General features: G+C 42.1%; 1 protein-coding gene across 1 annotated transcript; it reads right to left on the reverse strand.

Annotated features, from left to right (window-relative positions):
- Positions 1-15,188: 15,188 nt before the first annotated feature.
- Positions 15,189-16,997, reverse strand: LOC131014223 (11S globulin seed storage protein 1-like). Its single transcript, XM_057942111.1, has 4 exons — positions 16,569-16,997; positions 16,234-16,502; positions 15,719-16,165; positions 15,189-15,647 (listed from the first exon to the last, which is right to left on the reverse strand). The coding sequence occupies exons 1-4, from the start codon at positions 16,858-16,860 to the stop codon at positions 15,261-15,263; spliced, it is 1,395 nt and encodes a 464-aa protein (XP_057798094.1). The 5' UTR covers positions 16,861-16,997; the 3' UTR covers positions 15,189-15,260.
- Positions 16,998-20,200: the final 3,203 nt, after the last annotated feature.

Raw genomic sequence — 20,200 nt, forward strand, 5'->3', positions numbered from 1 at the left:
GATTATTGTAATGGATTGATTATTTGTGCTCAATATAAATCTTGTTTGTTCCTTTGCACATTATCTTTTCAAACCCTTGTTTTATTTCTTGTATGGTTTGTTGGCCACATTCTATGCATTTCTAATTTGCAATTTGAATCGGGAGAGAATAATTGCAATAGATAAGGTGTTTGAAACATATCAATTCGATAACCGGGAGGTTGAGAGTTGGGTGAGAGTATGTCGATCTTTGTGTGCTTTTGGGAGTTATAGGTTAGAAGTTGACCGGGGACGGCAACTATGACCCGTAATCTACCGTTCTAGTCGTCCGGGAGGGGGCTAGAACTAGTTGGGAGATCACTCTAGATAATTAGGATTGTCAAGATTAATATTGAGCTATAATTGAAGTCTTTTGCTTAATTATCGATGCCTAGTCCCTAAATCGCCTTAATCATCTTATTTATCCACTTTGCTTATTTGATTTTTATTTGTCTTTGCACTTGTTAAGTATTTAGTTAGATAATCAAACCAATCACTCAATCGTTTAGTCTAAATAGTCGAGTAAAATGAATTAGGATAATCACTAGATTGAACTACTAATCCTTGTGGGATACGACCTTGCTTCCATATATTACAACTACCCGTATACTTGCGGCGTGGTGAAAATATTAGCGAACAAGTTTTTGGTGCGGCCTCCTGTGCGCGGCTGACTTTGTCGGCCCCGTTCTCCCTTGTCCGAACTCTGATTCGGGCGCCGTTCACGCTCATGGATTCCTCTCGAGACGTGCTTCGATCCTATGCTCTCACAATTCTCCAATCAACTCTTGATTTGCCCTGAAAATACTCAAAAACTATACCAAGCAATCAAAACTACATAAAACTCAAAATTGGGATACAAACACATATATGCAATCAATTCATGGGGGAAAATAACAACAATTCGTGCGATATTGAGGTATGAAATCCATGTTTGTCATCGAGCTAACCGCATGACCCTGTCTTTGAAGATGAAGCAATCATGTATGGGGTGCCCAACCAGACGATGGTATTTGCAGTAACTTGGATCGTCTGTCCTCCCTGATTCATTTGGTCGCTTCATTTCTGGCAACTCGATAAGCTTTTCTTTGATCAGGTCATCAAAAATTCCTGAAACATCAGAGTCTAAGAATGGATATTGTTTTTGTTGCATTTCTTTCAAGGTAGGTCTTCTTTGCCCCAAATCTCGGGAAGAGTTCTGGTTGCCTTCTTGTCCAGCTTCTCTCTTTAAGAATTTCACCGAAGTTGCCTTAATCGCCATGGATTCTTTCTTTGGTGTTTCATCGGACGGTTTGCTTCCTTTCTTGAATTCTGGCTTGAATTTGCGAGGTTCTCGGATGGGTGGTTCTTCGATCCCGCTTGTCATCATGCTCAACTCCATATCATGAGCTCTTGTAGCAAGTTCTTCGAATGTTCTAGGTTGGATTCCTCGCAAGATGTATTGCAAGCCCCAATGCATCCCTTGAATACACATTTCGATGGCAGATGATTCAGACAATCGGTCCTTGCAGTTGAGACAAAGGTTTCTCCATCGGTTGATGTAGTCAATGACTGGCTCTTCTTTGAATTGACGCGAACTTGTGAGCTCCACCATGCTGACAGTTCTTCTAGTGCTATAGAAGCGGTTGAGGAACTCATGCTCCAGTTGTTCCCAACTATCAATTGAGTTTGATTCTAAGTCGGTGTACCAGTCAAAGGCATTACCTTTCAATGAGCGAACAAACTGTTTGACCAAATGATCTCCACAAGTACCAGCGTTGTTGCATGTTTCAATGAAATGAGCCACGTGTTGTCTCGGATTTCCTTGGCCATCAAATTGTTGGAATTTGGGGGGCTGATAACCAAGAGGCATCCTCAAGTCGTCGATCCGCCGAGTATATGGCTTGGAGTAAGTCAATGATGACTTTGAGTTTCCAGCATTGTTACTCTTCATGGTTGCTTCGATGAACTCCTTGAGTTGGTCGATTGGGATAAGGCCACCAGACGAGAAAGGAGTATCCTTTCCTGAAGATTTTCTTTCATCATAGTTTTGCTTGTCCTTGGAGATTTCTTTATCATTATTCTCTCCATCTTCTTCGTCTTCTTCATCTTCCCTATCATTGTTTGCGTGACTTGATTCTTCTTTTTCTTCTCTCAGCTTTGCAATCTGGGCATCTTGATCTTGGATATGCTTAGATAGAGATTCGACCATTTTTGTTAAGTTTAAGAGTTGTTCTTCCACAGTGGATGTGTTTGTCATCATGACATCCGCGTGGAGTTGATAATTTTCCATGGGAAACATGAAGCTTCTTCTGGAGTTGTCATCCTCTTCATGAATAGATGGAAGACGGGAGGTCGACTTGGACACCTCTTGCATCAATTTTGCTTTGCTTCGCGTAATTACACCGATGCTTTCCGAAGAACATTTAGATGAAGCTTGAGCAGTTGCATTTGGTTGAATAGACATTGTTCAAGATTTTTGGTGAAGAGTAGAGATGAGAGGTAGAGATGTCCCACCGGGCGTGCCAAAATTTGTAAACACAAATTTTTGTATTTCAATTTGATAAAATACAAAAATGCGTTACAAAGATAATTTGATAGATTTGAAGATAGATTTATGCGGGTTGTAATCTCTAGTTAATCCTCTGATTCTTCTCTTCCATTTGATTCTTGAACAAACTCGAAGGTTCTTGAAATACTTGATTTGATGACGCCAATCCAAGGGACTCAAGTCATGATTTTGGATTGAACGTTGAACTTGATTTGATTTGAGAACATTCTTAGAATTTGTAAGAATGCCTTGAAGCTTTTGAACTTGATTTCTTTGGATACTTGAAGATCACTTCAAAGATTTGCAGGAATACTTGAGGAGTTTGAAGGATACTTGAAGATTTGAACGCTCAAATACTTGAAGATTCGAAGGATACTTGAAGATTTGAATGCTCAAATACTTGAAGATTCGAAGGATACTTGAATGTTGCCTTGAAGATTTGAAGGATACTTGATGAATACTTGAAGACTTGATAGAATTCTTTGAACTCCTCAATCTTCCACTTCAACTTGCGATACTAGAGAGGATTCTTTATGCTCTTCGATCTTCCGCTCCCTCCAGTTTTTTTTCTAATGAGCACCCCAACACCTCTATTTATAGATTTTAGAGATGGGCTTCGTGGGCTTTATGGGCTTTGGGCCTTCATGCATGTGAAGGAATATTAAATTGAATTAATACTCGATTGCCCGATGATCGTTTCTTGGATTATTATTAATTCATCATACAACGATTAATTCCTAACATGCTCCTATGAATTTAACAGCTGCACACAGGTGTTAGGAAAAACTTACTTGAGAATCGGATGCACAGATGGTTGATGATCGCGTCGAATGATTCAGACTCCAGCTCTGATCTTCTCGACTGTATCCCGCTCAATTCCCAACGTTGGATGGACAACGAGCTATGAGAACTCCCAAGACAGAAAAGCCAATCACGTTTTTCTGCGCCCCCTCTCTGCTCTCAAAACCCTAATTTTGATCAGTGTATTTTCCTGAGAGCTGACAGCTGTATTTAATAGATAATTAAATACGTATGGGGCGCTGCAATCTTTGTGATAGGCGACTTCTGCCCTACTTGGGCTAGGAGACATTGGGCCAGCCCAGGGACCAGATACAAGGAATAAAGATGGGCCTCAAATAAATTAATTTATCTATGGTCAGCCCAGACCATAATTAATTTATAAATATCAGTTCATTCCACTAGAGAACCGATACTGACTTACCCCTTTATTGCCGGTGATGAGTCGGGGCTTGTATTTAGACTTATTAAATCTCCGTATTTAAAATATCCGACATCCATTAATTAATTAGAGCTCTGACAGCTTAAATTAATTAATCTCTTAATAATTCCTTAAGCAGTACCACTCAATCTTTATTATTACGCCTGAACTTAATCAACCTGCAGGGTTTAGCGCAATAAACCTTATTGAGCTCCTTAAGGGGATGTCATTATCTTATACCGGATACGGGTACTAATACAGATAATCAAATATCATATATTAACCGCTATCACCCAAGATACAGAGTACTCGAGTTAGTATATAACTTTCACCCATAGTAAGTCAAAGTGATATACGAGTTAACATATATATCTGAATACTTATTAGTATTAAGATTTATGAGTCACCGAGATCTTGATTCTTCACTTAAGTCAGATAGAAGAATACATCTCAAACTGTGGTCCTATCAATACGTAATGACGTACCAGTATAGACAAGTAGCCAAGACAAACTACTTCCATCTATACTGCAGCCTAAACCAATAACTTGTCCTAGAGTTATTTCGGCTGTGATCATATTATATCTCTTAAGGTTATTCCAATTATATGGTCTTCTGTGATCTACAACACACCATATAATCTACTTATACAGAGATAAAGAACATACATATGCAATCATGAACACAATCAGATAGGAGATAAGAATAGTGAATAACAGGAATCATTGTATACAAGCATAAAGTTCTTGCTTTCAGTATACAAATCCAACAATCTCCCACTTATACTAAAGCAAAACTTTTAGTATACAATGTGTCTAAATACTAGCTATTACAAAACTTCACTTCATCTCTCCCACTTATACTGAAAGTTTTTCTCTAAGTGGGTGGCATCAACCGCAATCCCATCCCTCGAGCATGCTTCTCATAGGTCTTTTGCGGTAAGCTTTTCGTGAAAGGATCAGCTAGGTTCTCCAATGTATCAATCTTTTCTACTAGCACATCTCCTCTGTTTACGATTTCTCGTATGATGTGGTACTTTCTCTCTATGTGTTTTGACGCCTTGTGGCTCCTGGGTTCCTTGGAATTTGCCACTGCACCCGAGTTATCACAATAAATTATGATACTCTTAGGCAAATTAGGGACCACTCCTAGATCCAAGAGGTAGTTCCGGAACCATACAGCCTCCTTAGCAGCTTCCGAAGCAGCTACATACTCGGCTTCCATGGTGGAGTCTGCAATGCACTTCTGCTTTGCACTCCGCCATGATACGGCTCCACCTCCCAAGGTAAACACATAACCAGAGGTAGATCTCTTCTCATCCCGGTCAGCCTGGAAATCCGAATCGGTGTAACCCAAAGGAAATAGACTGTCTGACTGGTAAACTAGCCTATAATCTCGAGTCCGTTTCAGGTACTTGAGAATATGCTTTACCGCAGTCCAGTGTCCTGGTCCAGGGTTCGACTGATATCTTGCAACCATGCCAACGACATAGCAAATATCAGGTCTCGTGCATAGCATCGCATACATGAGGCTACCTACGGCGGAAGCATAGGGTATCTTCCTCATCTCCTCAACCTCACCAGGCGCCTTAGGACACATGTCCTTAGACAGAGGAATGCCATGTCTAAAAGGTAGCAAGCCTTTCTTGGCATTTTGCATGCTAAAACGAGCAATCACAGTATCAATGTAAGACGCTTGAGATAAGCTCAACATCCTTTTCTGGCGATCACGAACGACCTTGATCCCCAGGATGTACGCTGCATCTCCTAAGTCTTTCATTTGAAACTGTTCGGATAACCACTTCTTTATGTCTGATAATAGCTCAACATTGTTGCCAATGAGGAGGATATCATCTACATAAAGTGCAAGGAAAACCACGTCACCATTGGCATCTAAACGGTACACGCAACTTTCGTTCTCACAACGAGTAAATCCATAGGATTTAATGACCTCGTCAAAACGTTTGTTCCATGACCTCGAAGCTTGCTTAAGTCCATAAATGGACTTCTTAAGCTTCCACACAAGATGCTCTTCGCCCTTCTTCACAAACCCTTCAGGTTGCTGCATTTAGATGTCCCTTCCTTCTTCAAGGAAACCGTTTAAGAAAGCGGTCTTGACATCCATTTGCCAAATCTCAAGGTTCATGTGGGCTGCTATGGCAAGGAGTATTCGGATAGACTTGAGCATGGCAACCGGCGAAAAGGTCTCATCATAATCTATACCCTGTTCTTGGGTATAACCTTTCGCCACCAGTCTAGCTTTAAAAGCTGCGACTTCGCCATCCGAATCTCTCTTTCTCTTGTATACCCACCTACTACCTATAGCTACAAAGCCATCTGGTAGTTCGGTCTTCTCGTATACATCCATAGCACCCATGGATTCTATCTCAGAAACCATGGCCTCGTACCAAGAATCTGCATCTTGATCTTTCATCGCTTGTCTATAGTTATCAGGGTCGACATCCTTTTGTTCATCAACAGGGAGTAGATCCGAAGATTCTCCCAAGAACATAAATCGATCGGGTTGAACTACAACCCTCCCACTACGACGAAGCGGTGGTGGTACAGCTGTGACAATGGTTTGTGCAGTGTCTTGTGGTGCATTCACTTGCACACTTGGCTGGGGTGATGGAATCGCCTGTCCATTGCCTTCGATTTCTTGAAGGACAATCTCGGACCTAGACTTGTGATTATCTATATAATCATGTTCCAAGAATCGTGCGTTGGTGCTAACAACCACTTTCTGATCCTTAGGATTATAAAAATAACCACCTTTCGTTCCTTTAGGATATCCTATAAACAGCATTACTTCACATCTAGGTTCCAATTTCTTCGCTTCCTTGTCTAGCACGTATGCAGGACAACCCCATATCTTTATATGGTTTAGACTGGGCTGGTACCCATACCATAACTCGACAGGAGTTTTAGGAACCGATTTGGAAGGCACTAGATTCAGCAAGTATACCGCTGTTTCCAAGGCATATCCCCAAAACGAAATAGGCAATGATGCATAACTCATCATCGATCTTACCATTTCCAAAAGAGTTCTATTTCTTCTCTCTGCTACACCATTCTGTTGGGGAGTACCCGGTGCAGTCAATTGGGATGTAATCCCTGAATCTGACAAGTATTGCAAGAACTCGTTCCCGAGGTATTCGCCACCGCGATCAGACCGCAATGACTTGATAGATTTACCCAATCTCTTCTCCACTTCCGCCTTGAATTCTTTGAATTTCTCAAAGCATTCAGACTTGCGTTGAAGTAGGTAAATATACCCATATCTTGAGTAATCGTCAATGAAAGTGACGAAGTACTCATACCCTCCACGAGCTCTAGTGGACATCGGTCCACACAAGTCAGAGTGAATCAATTCTAACACATGCGAGGCCCTATTCCCCTTGGCCTTAAAAGGCCTTGCCGTCATCTTTCCCTCTATACAGGATTCGCAGGTTCTAAATGGAACAGCTTGAAAGTCTTTCAAGACTCCATTTGAAACGAGCCTTTGGATCCTATTTAGATTGATGTGGCCTAACCTTAGGTTCCACGCATGTGTATATTGTTCATGAGAATAATACTTCCTCTTATTTGGATTTGGAAGAATTTGTGATGTAGATGCAACATGGACAGAGTTATTCATTGGACATGTAATAGTATAGAGAGAGTTGTTCAAAATTCCAGAACAAATAATCTTGTTATCTCTCATGATAGAGACACCCCCATCAAAAGTAACAGAATATCCATTCAAAAACAACTTTGAAACAGAAATTATGTTCCGCCGAAACTCCGGCACATATAAAATATCTCTCAAAACTAAAATGTCATCACCAAAACATAAAGATAAATCTCCAATAGCAACAGCTGCGACCTTCGACGCATTGCCCATGGAGATGGTGATCTCATCACTTGCTAGCTCCCTTGTTGGGTTGAACCCCTGCAAGGTGTAACAAACATGGTCAGTTGCCCCCGTATCCACTACCCACGAATGAGTAGAAAACGAAGCTAAACATGTTTCTGTTACCAAAACTTGTGTACCTTGTCCCTTTGCCTTGAGCACTGGACAATCTTTCTTCCAATGCCCAACCTTGCCGCACTTGAAGCACTTTCCCTTGGCCGTTGGCTTGTTCACGCCGCCGGTAGGGCCATCAACTTTGGCTTTACCGCTCCCACTAGCCTCATGGTCATGCTTGCCCTTTGGACCCTTCCACTTCTTTTTCCCGCCTTTCGACGAAGAAGTAGATCCCTTGGCAGCAACAAGGACCTCTTTCCCATTGCGCGTGCCCATGACTCCCTCCGCCGAAACTAGAGCATTCAATAACTCATTGAGAGTATAGTTGGCCTTGCTCATAACGACGTTGAGTCGGAAGTTCTCATAGGTTTTGGGGAGAGTGTTGAGGATGATATCGACTTTGGCTTCGCCTTCGATACCCCCTCCTAGCAGATCAAGCCTGTCAAACAAATTTGTCATATGCATGACATGATCGTGCACCGAGCTGCCCTCGCTCATTTTACAAGATAAGATTTCTCTCATCAAGTTAAAACGAGCAGACCTCTCGGACTCCCCATAAACCTCCTTGAGGTTTAACATGATTTCAGCCGCGTCATTCATGACCTGATGCTGGAGTTGCAAAGTTTGTGACATAGTCATCATAATATAGCACTTGGCCATATTATTTGACTTGTGCCACCTTTTATGCATTTCTCGTTCCGCATCAGTGGACTCATCAGTTAAGGGCGCGGGATGTGGAGTAGTAAGCACAAAACTGTGCTCATCAGCGTCAAGAATATACATAATATGGCGTTTCCATTCGGTGTAATTTGGACCGATGAGAGGATTGTTTGCTAGAATGTTAATAATCGGAGACATAGACATATCTGAAAGTAAACAAATAAACATGTAAGAACATGAAACACATATAGTTCGTAACAATAATATTGTAACCTTTTGATAAAACAATATTAGTGAAACCTCCAACTGCTCAAAGAATCCATATGCAAGCCACGCGGGTGGACGTTTACACACGAACTCCTCAACCAGACTATTTACCTAGTCATTTAATTTCTATCCATGTCAACTTAACCTTTTGACAAAAGAAATTAATAGTTGGCACCTTAACTAGACCATATCATAATCAAGAAGGGACTCCGCGGGGAGTTGTACATTGTACTTGATATGATATCTAAGCAATGACCACAATTTAACCTTAATAATTAAATTCTCAAAATTGACATACTCACTCGGACCATGTCGCTTTCGATTTAATTACTTTGGTTATCTTATTTAAAATCATTCTCCAAAGTACTTGTGAAAATCATACAAGCAAGCCACGCGGGTGGACGTTTACTGTATAACTCCCACTACTTTAATGAATTTAAATATTTTTATAGAAACCTCTTCTGACAAACTTATGAGAAACAAATATGAAGTAAGCCACGCGGGTGGACGTTTACCCATACCGCCAATCACTTTGTCTAGAGACCGCATGTGGAGGTCTAAAATAATTTTTAATCACTATAAAAATTATTAAACAGCTTAGTCTTTTTCTTTCAAAAGGTTTGTACATGCTCAAGCACATAAACCTAAACATGCTCCTCTAGAACACAACATGTAAAACATGCTCGCAGAATTCTAAAACATGCTTAAGAAAACGGCAAACCTACTAGCATGCTCGTCTAAGCGCAATTAATAAACAAATATTAACAAGCAAAGACGTGCAAAAGCAGGTAAAGAGCATAAGGGATTAACAACCACGACATGCAAAGAACATAATTAAAGAATTAAAATTCTTCGTGACCCATTCGTGGAATCCCATTTCTAATCTATTACAATAAAACAATAGAAAAGAAAATAAAAAAAATGGGCAAAAACAGCCCAAAAACTCTCCAGTCCAGCAATTGGGCTCAAAAGCCGCGGCCCAGCCCTTGTTTGGGCCCAAATTCGCGGTCAAAGGCCCAGAACCCGGAGTCAACAGACCCTACCCGCGAACAGTATCCGGATCCGCGCCTCGGATCCGGTTCCTCACCCTTCTGACCCGCGACCTGCACCTTCCATCGCTAGGGTTTCGCGCCGCCAGAGCGGCGCCGCCACCTTCCAACGCAGCCGCCGCACAGCAACCCTCGGCGCCGCACAGCATCACGCCGGTGCTGCAACAGCCATGGCGCGCGCAGCGTCGCGGCGCTGGCAGCAGCCCGGCGCTGCATCAGCACGGTCCGGCACCTCCAGCAGCGTCAATGGTCGGCAGCAGCTCTCGCCTGACTCGGCCTTGGCGTCCCCGGCAGCAGCAACGAATGGCGACAGCAGCGGCTCCAGCGTGCGGCAACAGCAGCGGCAGCGTGCCGCCCGCCGGGCGCGCAGCGCGCAGGCGCAGCCCCGGGCGCACACCGCCCCTGCCCGCTGCTTCCAGCCCTCGCCCAGTCTCGCCACGCCTCGCGCGGCCGCCTGCAACCTGATTCCGGTGCCGGGCTCAGGTTACAACAGAAAGTTTGAATCGGCAAACATCCTCATCCCCGTTCTTCGTGTTCTTCGTTTGTTCTCCAAAATTACAGATTACAACAGAAAAACGAATACAATTCGAAAATCTAATCTAACCACGGATTTTCTCGTGGTGGAAAAACAATTACAACGTCAAACCGACGTATCCCACGAATCAACAAGCCACGAAGAACAACAGCAGTTAAAAAACAACGCATATTATTAATCGTACACAAATTAATAATAGAGCCAAGAAATTAATCCTGGGCTCTGATACCAATTGAAGGAATATTAAATTGAATTAATACTCGATTGCCCGATGATCGTTTCTTGGATTATTATTAATTCATCATACAACGATTAATTCCTAACATGCTCCTATGAATTTAACAGCTGCACACAGGTGTTAGGAAAAACTTACTTGAGAATCGGATGCACAGATGGTTGATGATCGCGTCGAATGATTCAGACTCCAGCTCTGATCTTCTCGACTGTATCCCGCTCAATTCCCAACGTTGGATGGACAACGAGCTATGAGAACTCCCAAGACAGAAAAGCCAATCACGTTTTTCTGCGCCCCCTCTCTGCTCTCAAAACCCTAATTTTGATCAGTGTATTTTCCTGAGAGCTGACAGCTGTATTTAATAGATAATTAAATACGTATGGGGCGCTGCAATCTTTGTGATAGGCGACTTCTGCCCTACTTGGGCTAGGAGACATTGGGCCAGCCCAGGGACCAGATACAAGGAATAAAGATGGGCCTCAAATAAATTAATTTATCTATGGTCAGCCCAGACCATAATTAATTTATAAATATCAGTTCATTCCACTAGAGAACCGATACTGACTTACCCCTTTATTGCCGGTGATGAGTCGGGGCTTGTATTTAGACTTATTAAATCTCCGTATTTAAAATATCCGACATCCATTAATTAATTAGAGCTCTGACAGCTTAAATTAATTAATCTCTTAATAATTCCTTAAGCAGTACCACTCAATCTTTATTATTACGCCTGAACTTAATCAACCTGCAGGGTTTAGCGCAATAAACCTTATTGAGCTCCTTAAGGGGATGTCATTATCTTATACCGGATACGGGTACTAATACAGATAATCAAATATCATATATTAACCGCTATCACCCAAGATACAGAGTACTCGAGTTAGTATATAACTTTCACCCATAGTAAGTCAAAGTGATATACGAGTTAACATATATATCTGAATACTTATTAGTATTAAGATTTATGAGTCACCGAGATCTTGATTCTTCACTTAAGTCAGATAGAAGAATACATCTCAAACTGTGGTCCTATCAATACGTAATGACGTACCAGTATAGACAAGTAGCCAAGACAAACTACTTCCATCTATACTGCAGCCTAAACCAATAACTTGTCCTAGAGTTATTTCGGCTGTGATCATATTATATCTCTTAAGGTTATTCCAATTATATGGTCTTCTGTGATCTACAACACACCATATAATCTACTTATACAGAGATAAAGAACATACATATGCAATCATGAACACAATCAGATAGGAGATAAGAATAGTGAATAACAGGAATCATTGTATACAAGCATAAAGTTCTTGCTTTCAGTATACAAATCCAACAATCTCCCACTTATACTAAAGCAAAACTTTTAGTATACAATGTGTCTAAATACTAGCTATTACAAAACTTCACTTCATCTCTCCCACTTATACTGAAAGTTTTTCTCTAAGTGGGTGGCATCAACCGCAATCCCATCCCTCGAGCATGCTTCTCATAGGTCTTTTGCGGTAAGCTTTTCGTGAAAGGATCAGCTAGGTTCTCCAATGTATCAATCTTTTCTACTAGCACATCTCCTCTGTTTACGATTTCTCGTATGATGTGGTACTTTCTCTCTATGTGTTTTGACGCCTTGTGGCTCCTGGGTTCCTTGGAATTTGCCACTGCACCCGAGTTATCACAATAAATTATGATACTCTTAGGCAAATTAGGGACCACTCCTAGATCCAAGAGGTAGTTCCGGAACCATACAGCCTCCTTAGCAGCTTCCGAAGCAGCTACATACTCGGCTTCCATGGTGGAGTCTGCAATGCACTTCTGCTTTGCACTCCGCCATGATACGGCTCCACCTCCCAAGGTAAACACATAACCAGAGGTAGATCTCTTCTCATCCCGGTCAGCCTGGAAATCCGAATCGGTGTAACCCAAAGGAAATAGACTGTCTGACTGGTAAACTAGCCTATAATCTCGAGTCCGTTTCAGGTACTTGAGAATATGCTTTACCGCAGTCCAGTGTCCTGGTCCAGGGTTCGACTGATATCTTGCAACCATGCCAACGACATAGCAAATATCAGGTCTCGTGCATAGCATCGCATACATGAGGCTACCTACGGCGGAAGCATAGGGTATCTTCCTCATCTCCTCAACCTCACCAGGCGCCTTAGGACACATGTCCTTAGACAGAGGAATGCCATGTCTAAAAGGTAGCAAGCCTTTCTTGGCATTTTGCATGCTAAAACGAGCAATCACAGTATCAATGTAAGACGCTTGAGATAAGCTCAACATCCTTTTCTGGCGATCACGAACGACCTTGATCCCCAGGATGTACGCTGCATCTCCTAAGTCTTTCATTTGAAACTGTTCGGATAACCACTTCTTTATGTCTGATAATAGCTCAACATTGTTGCCAATGAGGAGGATATCATCTACATAAAGTGCAAGGAAAACCACGTCACCATTGGCATCTAAACGGTACACGCAACTTTCGTTCTCACAACGAGTAAATCCATAGGATTTAATGACCTCGTCAAAACGTTTGTTCCATGACCTCGAAGCTTGCTTAAGTCCATAAATGGACTTCTTAAGCTTCCACACAAGATGCTCTTCGCCCTTCTTCACAAACCCTTCAGGTTGCTGCATTTAGATGTCCCTTCCTTCTTCAAGGAAACCGTTTAAGAAAGCGGTCTTGACATCCATTTGCCAAATCTCAAGGTTCATGTGGGCTGCTATGGCAAGGAGTATTCGGATAGACTTGAGCATGGCAACCGGCGAAAAGGTCTCATCATAATCTATACCCTGTTCTTGGGTATAACCTTTCGCCACCAGTCTAGCTTTAAAAGCTGCGACTTCGCCATCCGAATCTCTCTTTCTCTTGTATACCCACCTACTACCTATAGCTACAAAGCCATCTGGTAGTTCGGTCTTCTCGTATACATCCATAGCACCCATGGATTCTATCTCAGAAACCATGGCCTCGTACCAAGAATCTGCATCTTGATCTTTCATCGCTTGTCTATAGTTATCAGGGTCGACATCCTTTTGTTCATCAACAGGGAGTAGATCCGAAGATTCTCCCAAGAACATAAATCGATCGGGTTGAACTACAACCCTCCCACTACGACGAAGCGGTGGTGGTACAGCTGTGACAATGGTTTGTGCAGTGTCTTGTGGTGCATTCACTTGCACACTTGGCTGGGGTGATGGAATCGCCTGTCCATTGCCTTCGATTTCTTGAAGGACAATCTCGGACCTAGACTTGTGATTATCTATATAATCATGTTCCAAGAATCGTGCGTTGGTGCTAACAACCACTTTCTGATCCTTAGGATTATAAAAATAACCACCTTTCGTTCCTTTAGGATATCCTATAAACAGCATTACTTCACATCTAGGTTCCAATTTCTTCGCTTCCTTGTCTAGCACGTATGCAGGACAACCCCATATCTTTATATGGTTTAGACTGGGCTGGTACCCATACCATAACTCGACAGGAGTTTTAGGAACCGATTTGGAAGGCACTAGATTCAGCAAGTATACCGCTGTTTCCAAGGCATATCCCCAAAACGAAATAGGCAATGATGCATAACTCATCATCGATCTTACCATTTCCAAAAGAGTTCTATTTCTTCTCTCTGCTACACCATTCTGTTGGGGAGTACCCGGTGCAGTCAATTGGGATGTAATCCCTGAATCTGACAAGTATTGCAAGAACTCGTTCCCGAGGTATTCGCCACCGCGATCAGACCGCAATGACTTGATAGATTTACCCAATCTCTTCTCCACTTCCGCCTTGAATTCTTTGAATTTCTCAAAGCATTCAGACTTGCGTTGAAGTAGGTAAATATACCCATATCTTGAGTAATCGTCAATGAAAGTGACGAAGTACTCATACCCTCCACGAGCTCTAGTGGACATCGGTCCACACAAGTCAGAGTGAATCAATTCTAACACATGCGAGGCCCTATTCCCCTTGGCCTTAAAAGGCCTTGCCGTCATCTTTCCCTCTATACAGGATTCGCAGGTTCTAAATGGAACAGCTTGAAAGTCTTTCAAGACTCCATTTGAAACGAGCCTTTGGATCCTATTTAGATTGATGTGGCCTAACCTTAGGTGCCACGCATGTGTATATTGTTCATGAGAATAATACTTCCTCTTATTTGGATTTGGAAGAATTTGTGATGTAGATGCAACATGGACAGAGTTATTCATTGGACATGTAATAGTATAGAGAGAGTTGTTCAAAATTCCAGAACAAATAATCTTGTTATCTCTCATGATAGAGACACCCCCATCAAAAGTAACAGAATATCCATTCAAAAACAACTTTGAAACAGAAATTATGTTCCGCCGAAACTCCGGCACATATAAAATATCTCTCAAAACTAAAATGTCATCACCAAAACATAAAGATAAATCTCCAATAGCAACAGCTGCGACCTTCGACGCATTGCCCATGGAGATGGTGATCTCATCACTTGCTAGCTCCCTTGTTGGGTTGAACCCCTGCAAGGTGTAACAAACATGGTCAGTTGCCCCCGTATCCACTACCCACGAATGAGTAGAAAACGAAGCTAAACATGTTTCTGTTACCAAAACTTGTGTACCTTGTCCCTTTGCCTTGAGCACTGGACAATCTTTCTTCCAATGCCCAACCTTGCCGCACTTGAAGCACTTATTGGCATCAAACATTAGCACAAGCCGATATACATTATTCCTCTTGAACACTTATTTTACATTTATTTATGGACACATTTTCTCAAGCAGAAGCAGGTCGTCTCTGAGTCCCGCTGAAAATGAGCGTCTCCCGTCGTGAAAACTTGAGTCTCTCGGCCTCCTCCCTGGAGACTTGGTAGGCGTTGGCGACGACATCGACGGGCAGCCCCCTGATGGCGGAGGTGCGGCCGCTCAAGGTGTTGATAATGGCGTTGTCGTTGGTGTTGAACGCCACCCACTCAAAGCCCTCCTCTCCAGCCTGCTTGACCACGGCGAAGTTCTGAGGCACCACCACGACCTGGCCCTCCCTCAGTTGGCCGTCGAATACGGCGTGCCCGCGGTGGTTGACTATCTGCACCCGGGATGCCCCGCGAGTGACGTAGATGAGGCTGTGGGCGTTGGCGTACCAGTGCGGCGAGAATATGGCGTTCTGTCAATCAAAATATGTATATATATTAATCAAGTGTTAAGAGCTAAGAGAGAGAGTGGTAGTGTTGTTACCCTATGAAGGACTCCTCTGGCGGCGCTGAGTTGGAGGAAGCGGAGGATGGGAAGGTTGAAGCTGTTGAGGGTGGAGAACCTCCCGGCGCGTGGGTTGTAGAAGTCGGCGCGTGATGCCCTGTCGAGGTTCTCTTTGACTCTGGCGCTGCAGACGGTCTCCTCGAGGCCGTTGTCGTTGTGGTAGCCCTCATCCTCACGTCGGCTCCTGCCATAGGGCTGGATCAATTTAATGCTCTTCTCTGCCCTGATAATATGGCCCCTTTCGTCGTTTTGGCCCCGGAGCTTTCTGGCGGTCTCCACATCAACGCCAAATGCCTCCGCCAACAACTCGTCGTGGAAACCGCGGAAGACATTACCCAACTCTGATTGGGCTTCTTTGCCTCCGCGCAGCCTCATGTATTGCTCTTCCTCTTGCTCGTTGTTGGGGTTTCCGGCCAGGAAGAAGGACTGCATTCATTCATTCATTTTTAATTAAAATAACACTACCATGGATGTATATCTATGTATGTATGTACCCTTGGGTTTTGGTCGAGTTGGTTGGCATAGTTGGCGTTGTGGTGGAAAACAACAAGAACAAGCTCTTGATCGCCGTCGTTGTAAACCCAGTGAGCCTCGCCGGCCCTGACGGCGATGACGTCACCCTGCTTCACATCCTCAACTTTCTGGTGTCTGTCTTCTCTGAATGATCTCTCGCTTCTTTCCTTGCGAGAATATTGTTGTTGGGCTGATTCGGCTTCGAATGTTTCGGGGCAGCCAGAATTCAAAACTCCATAAGTTCCCCTGCCTGCACATACACATGAATTAAACAATCCATTTCAATTTCCAAAAATATACATGCAAATAAATCAACCTTGGACGACATAGACGAGAACGGGGGCGTTGTGGTACACCGGCAGCAGGAGGCCTCTCTGCTGGATTCTGTGGCGGCGGATGGACACACCGGCGCATCGGAACTCATCGTTCCGGTTGTCCCAGAACTCGGTCTCTCCGCCCTCCGATCTCACGGTGTAGGACGGCTCCCGGGCGTCGATGTTGCTGATCTGGCACTCTCCCACCTGCCACGACCCCTCTCGAACATGAGTGGCGCACCCCAATCCTAACACTAGAAGAAAGCTTACAACTGAGAGCGAGAGCTTCGCCATGCTGGAATGTGTTGTATTTTGATGATGTGAAGCGGCGAGGCGGAAGCGTCATTATTTATAGGGGAGAAGTCTGCAACATGCATGGCTGCCTACCTCCCATGCCTTCCACCTATGATTTTCTCAGGGGGCACCTGGCTTCATTCATGCTTCCCAAATTATGTCTCTTTCTCTTCTCTCTTGCATCTATATGCTTCCACTTTTTCTATATTTCCTTCTTATGTACTTGGACCAAAAACAAGCCTACATACATTCCTTAATTACTGCTCTTCAATTCGATCAAAAACTTAACCATAATATTTTTCATGCATGCACCTACCGAATAATTTCTAATACCCATCGATTTTACATTTTTCATCAATCTTAATTATATACTCCTTCTTTCTCATATTTATCTTATAGGCGGATAACCTATACAATTTTTAAAATAATAAAACACACACACACATATATATACAGGGGAGGGCTACCATGAAAAACACCACCCCTTATACTATAAAATAGGAACATTTCCTCACCCTAGATCTATACCAAATTAACGGTTCAGATTGAAAATCTGTATTTTGGATTAATTCATTTCAAATGTATTATGAATTCAGAGCTATGATGGTAGAACATGTACGATAGTCGTCGATGATGCAGAGCAACTGGCCCGAGAATCAAAGAAATGGGCGATAAACAAGCCAAGGTCGAAGAGGAGAGCAACTCGACAATCGTTGTTCCGATAACCCAAATAGTTGTCCAATTTTACATATCTTGATGATAAATTCGGCGATCGCCAAATTCGTTAAGGGATGAAGAAGAAAAACGGTGATCGGTTTGCTCGATCGCCGAGTTGTTCTGTTGCTTATATCTTTTTTATGTTTTGTTGTATTTTTTTTGGTAATGTTATAACAAGAATGTTAATAACACTCAAGCTAACACACAATTAAAGGTACATGTACATGCAATTAAAGCTAACATGCTTACCGGTCTTAAGTCCGCCACTACTTTCGGCTTCTCAACCATCATCTTCGTTTTCAAAGTCTGTGAGGATCAAAGATATCTTATACTCTGTATTCAAAGTTCGATTGTGAATAAAGGATAGCTCGATTTCTTAGCCCGTGGATGTAGGTTGAAAAACCGAACCACGTAAATTCTTGTGTCGGTTTTTCTTATTCACCAATTAGCTCAACAAGTGTCACCGTGTGTGGGAAGGGAGACCACCGATCGATGATCGGATGTCGATGCCAAGAATTGAATCTAAAAAATTCACTAGGAAAAATGACTTTTAATCAAAATGCATGCGCTATTGAAGCATCAGGGTTTTGCAGCTGCATTGAAGGAGGATGATTTCTCGTCTTGATCATTATCGGCCAAAGATGCTTATTCAAAAGAAAAGATTGCAGCAGCCGCAGATGAAAACCTCAAGCTGAGCTACACGAGAAGGCGCATAGTTTGATCATATTGTGCTTTGGCGGTGATAAGGTGCTACGGGAGGTGGCAAGGGAAAAGTCTGCACGTGCAGTTTGGGAGAAGCGTGAGTCAATTTATATGACTAAATCTCTGGCGAATCGACTCTATTTGAAGAAGATATTGTACTCTTTCAAGGTTGTGGACTCTAAGCCTTTGGAGGATCAATTCGAAGCATTCAACAAGATCATTGATGATCTTGAGAATGTGGAAGTAAAGATAAGTGATAAGGACCAAGCTATCATTCTTCTGAATTCTCTCCCATCATCATATGATTGCCTCAAGGATGCTATGCTTTATGGGAGGGAGAATGACATATCGGCTGAAGAAGTCCAACCAATTGATGTTGCGTTTGAGTATAATTTTAATCAATTGTGCAGGTTTTGAGCCTTTTAAAGTAGCCATGATGGTAGAACATGTCCGATGGTCGATGATGGAGAGCAACGAGCCCGAGAATCAAATAAATGGGCGATAAACAAGCCAAGACCGAAGAGGAGAGCAACTTGATGATCGTTGTTTTGATAACCAAAATAGTTGTCCAATTTTACATATCTCGACGATAAATTCAGCTATCGCCGAATTCGTCAAGGGATGAAAAAGGAAAACGGTGATCAGTGTGCTCGGTAGCCGAGTTGTTCTGTTGCTTATATTTTTTCATGTTTTATTGTATTTTTTTGTAATGTTAACAGGAATGTTAATACACTCAAGCTAACACGCAGCGAAAAGTACAGAACAAATATGAATGTCTTCGATACAATCTTGGTATTGCACATGCTTACCGATCTGAAGTCTGCCACTCCTTTCGGCTTCTCAACCTTCGAAATCAGTCTGATAAGAGTGTGATTCCATTCTATAACCCTTGTGTTCCCGTTGAGGACGCCCACCTGCTTCGTAATAGACTCTCCCATAGCTGACCAAAAGCTCTAAAAGAAACGAGCATTGAAACCATCAGGTACTGGTGCTTTTGTCGGGTGCATATCGAACAACCTGCTCAAAAAAACATAGTCTTCTTCTGATCAGGCCCGTACCTGAGGGCATGCTCAACATGCTGCCGCATAGGGCCCCAAATTTTTGGGGGCCCAATTTTTTTATTTTTATTTATATATATAGTATATATAAAAATTATTTTTGTTTAACAAATAGTATTCCAAAAATAAATGCAGTAACTGAAAAGACATTCTAAAAAAAAGTGAATCAAAAAGCTTATCTAACTATGTCGCAAGACATGTTGAATGGGTTGGTTATGTTATCAATTGAAAGAAAATTGGTTGATCAGTTAGATTACACAAACTTGATAAATACATCTGTCTCTAAAACTGCAAGACGTGTTATATTTAGATAAAGTAAGAAACTTATCCCTATTTTGAACTAATTTTTGTTGTATGTTCTATCAATATTTCATATTATTTATTTTTTTTCTCAAATCCTAATATTTTTGTCCTTTTTGGTTAGATATATAAGAATTTTTTTCTCAAATCCTAATATTTATTTCATATTATTTATTTTTTCTCAAATCCTAGATATACAAGAAATTAAATTGTGTTTTGGTTAGATATTGTGGGACAGATTGCATTCAATACTGCTGTTATGGTGAACCGTATTATAAGGTATTTATTTACATAGCTTTGTGAAAGTTCTTTTCTTCATTTAGATCATACCGTTAATGTTGAATTCTTTAGTAACTTATATTTTCTTCTCTTTTGATTGAAAATTCTTTTGAATGATTGATTGAAAAAGTTTATGTTAATAAATTATTGTTGTTTCGTCAATATAATTTTTTTTATTAGGGCCCGTTTTTTAATTTTTGCTTAGGGCCCTGTGAGATACAGGATCGGCCCTGCTTCTGATACTCTTTCCTCAATTGTGCCAACCATTGTATCAATCTGTGTTT

This window comes from Salvia miltiorrhiza, chromosome 3, assembly GCF_028751815.1.
Source record: "Salvia miltiorrhiza cultivar Shanhuang (shh) chromosome 3, IMPLAD_Smil_shh, whole genome shotgun sequence".
NCBI classification, from domain to species: Eukaryota; Viridiplantae; Streptophyta; class Magnoliopsida; order Lamiales; family Lamiaceae; genus Salvia; species Salvia miltiorrhiza.

Coding starts and splice junctions, on each gene's coding strand:
- LOC131014223 (XM_057942111.1), bottom strand. CDS start 16,860: ATGGCGAAGCTCTCGCTCTCAGTTGTAAGCTTTCTTCTAGTGTTAGGA. Junction 16,166..16,233: donor AACTCGACCAAAACCCAAGG/GTACATACATAC, acceptor GAATGAATGCAG/TCCTTCTTCCTGGCCGGAAA. Junction 15,648..15,718: donor CCAGAGGAGTCCTTCATAGG/GTAACAACACTA, acceptor TTTGATTGACAG/AACGCCATATTCTCGCCGCA.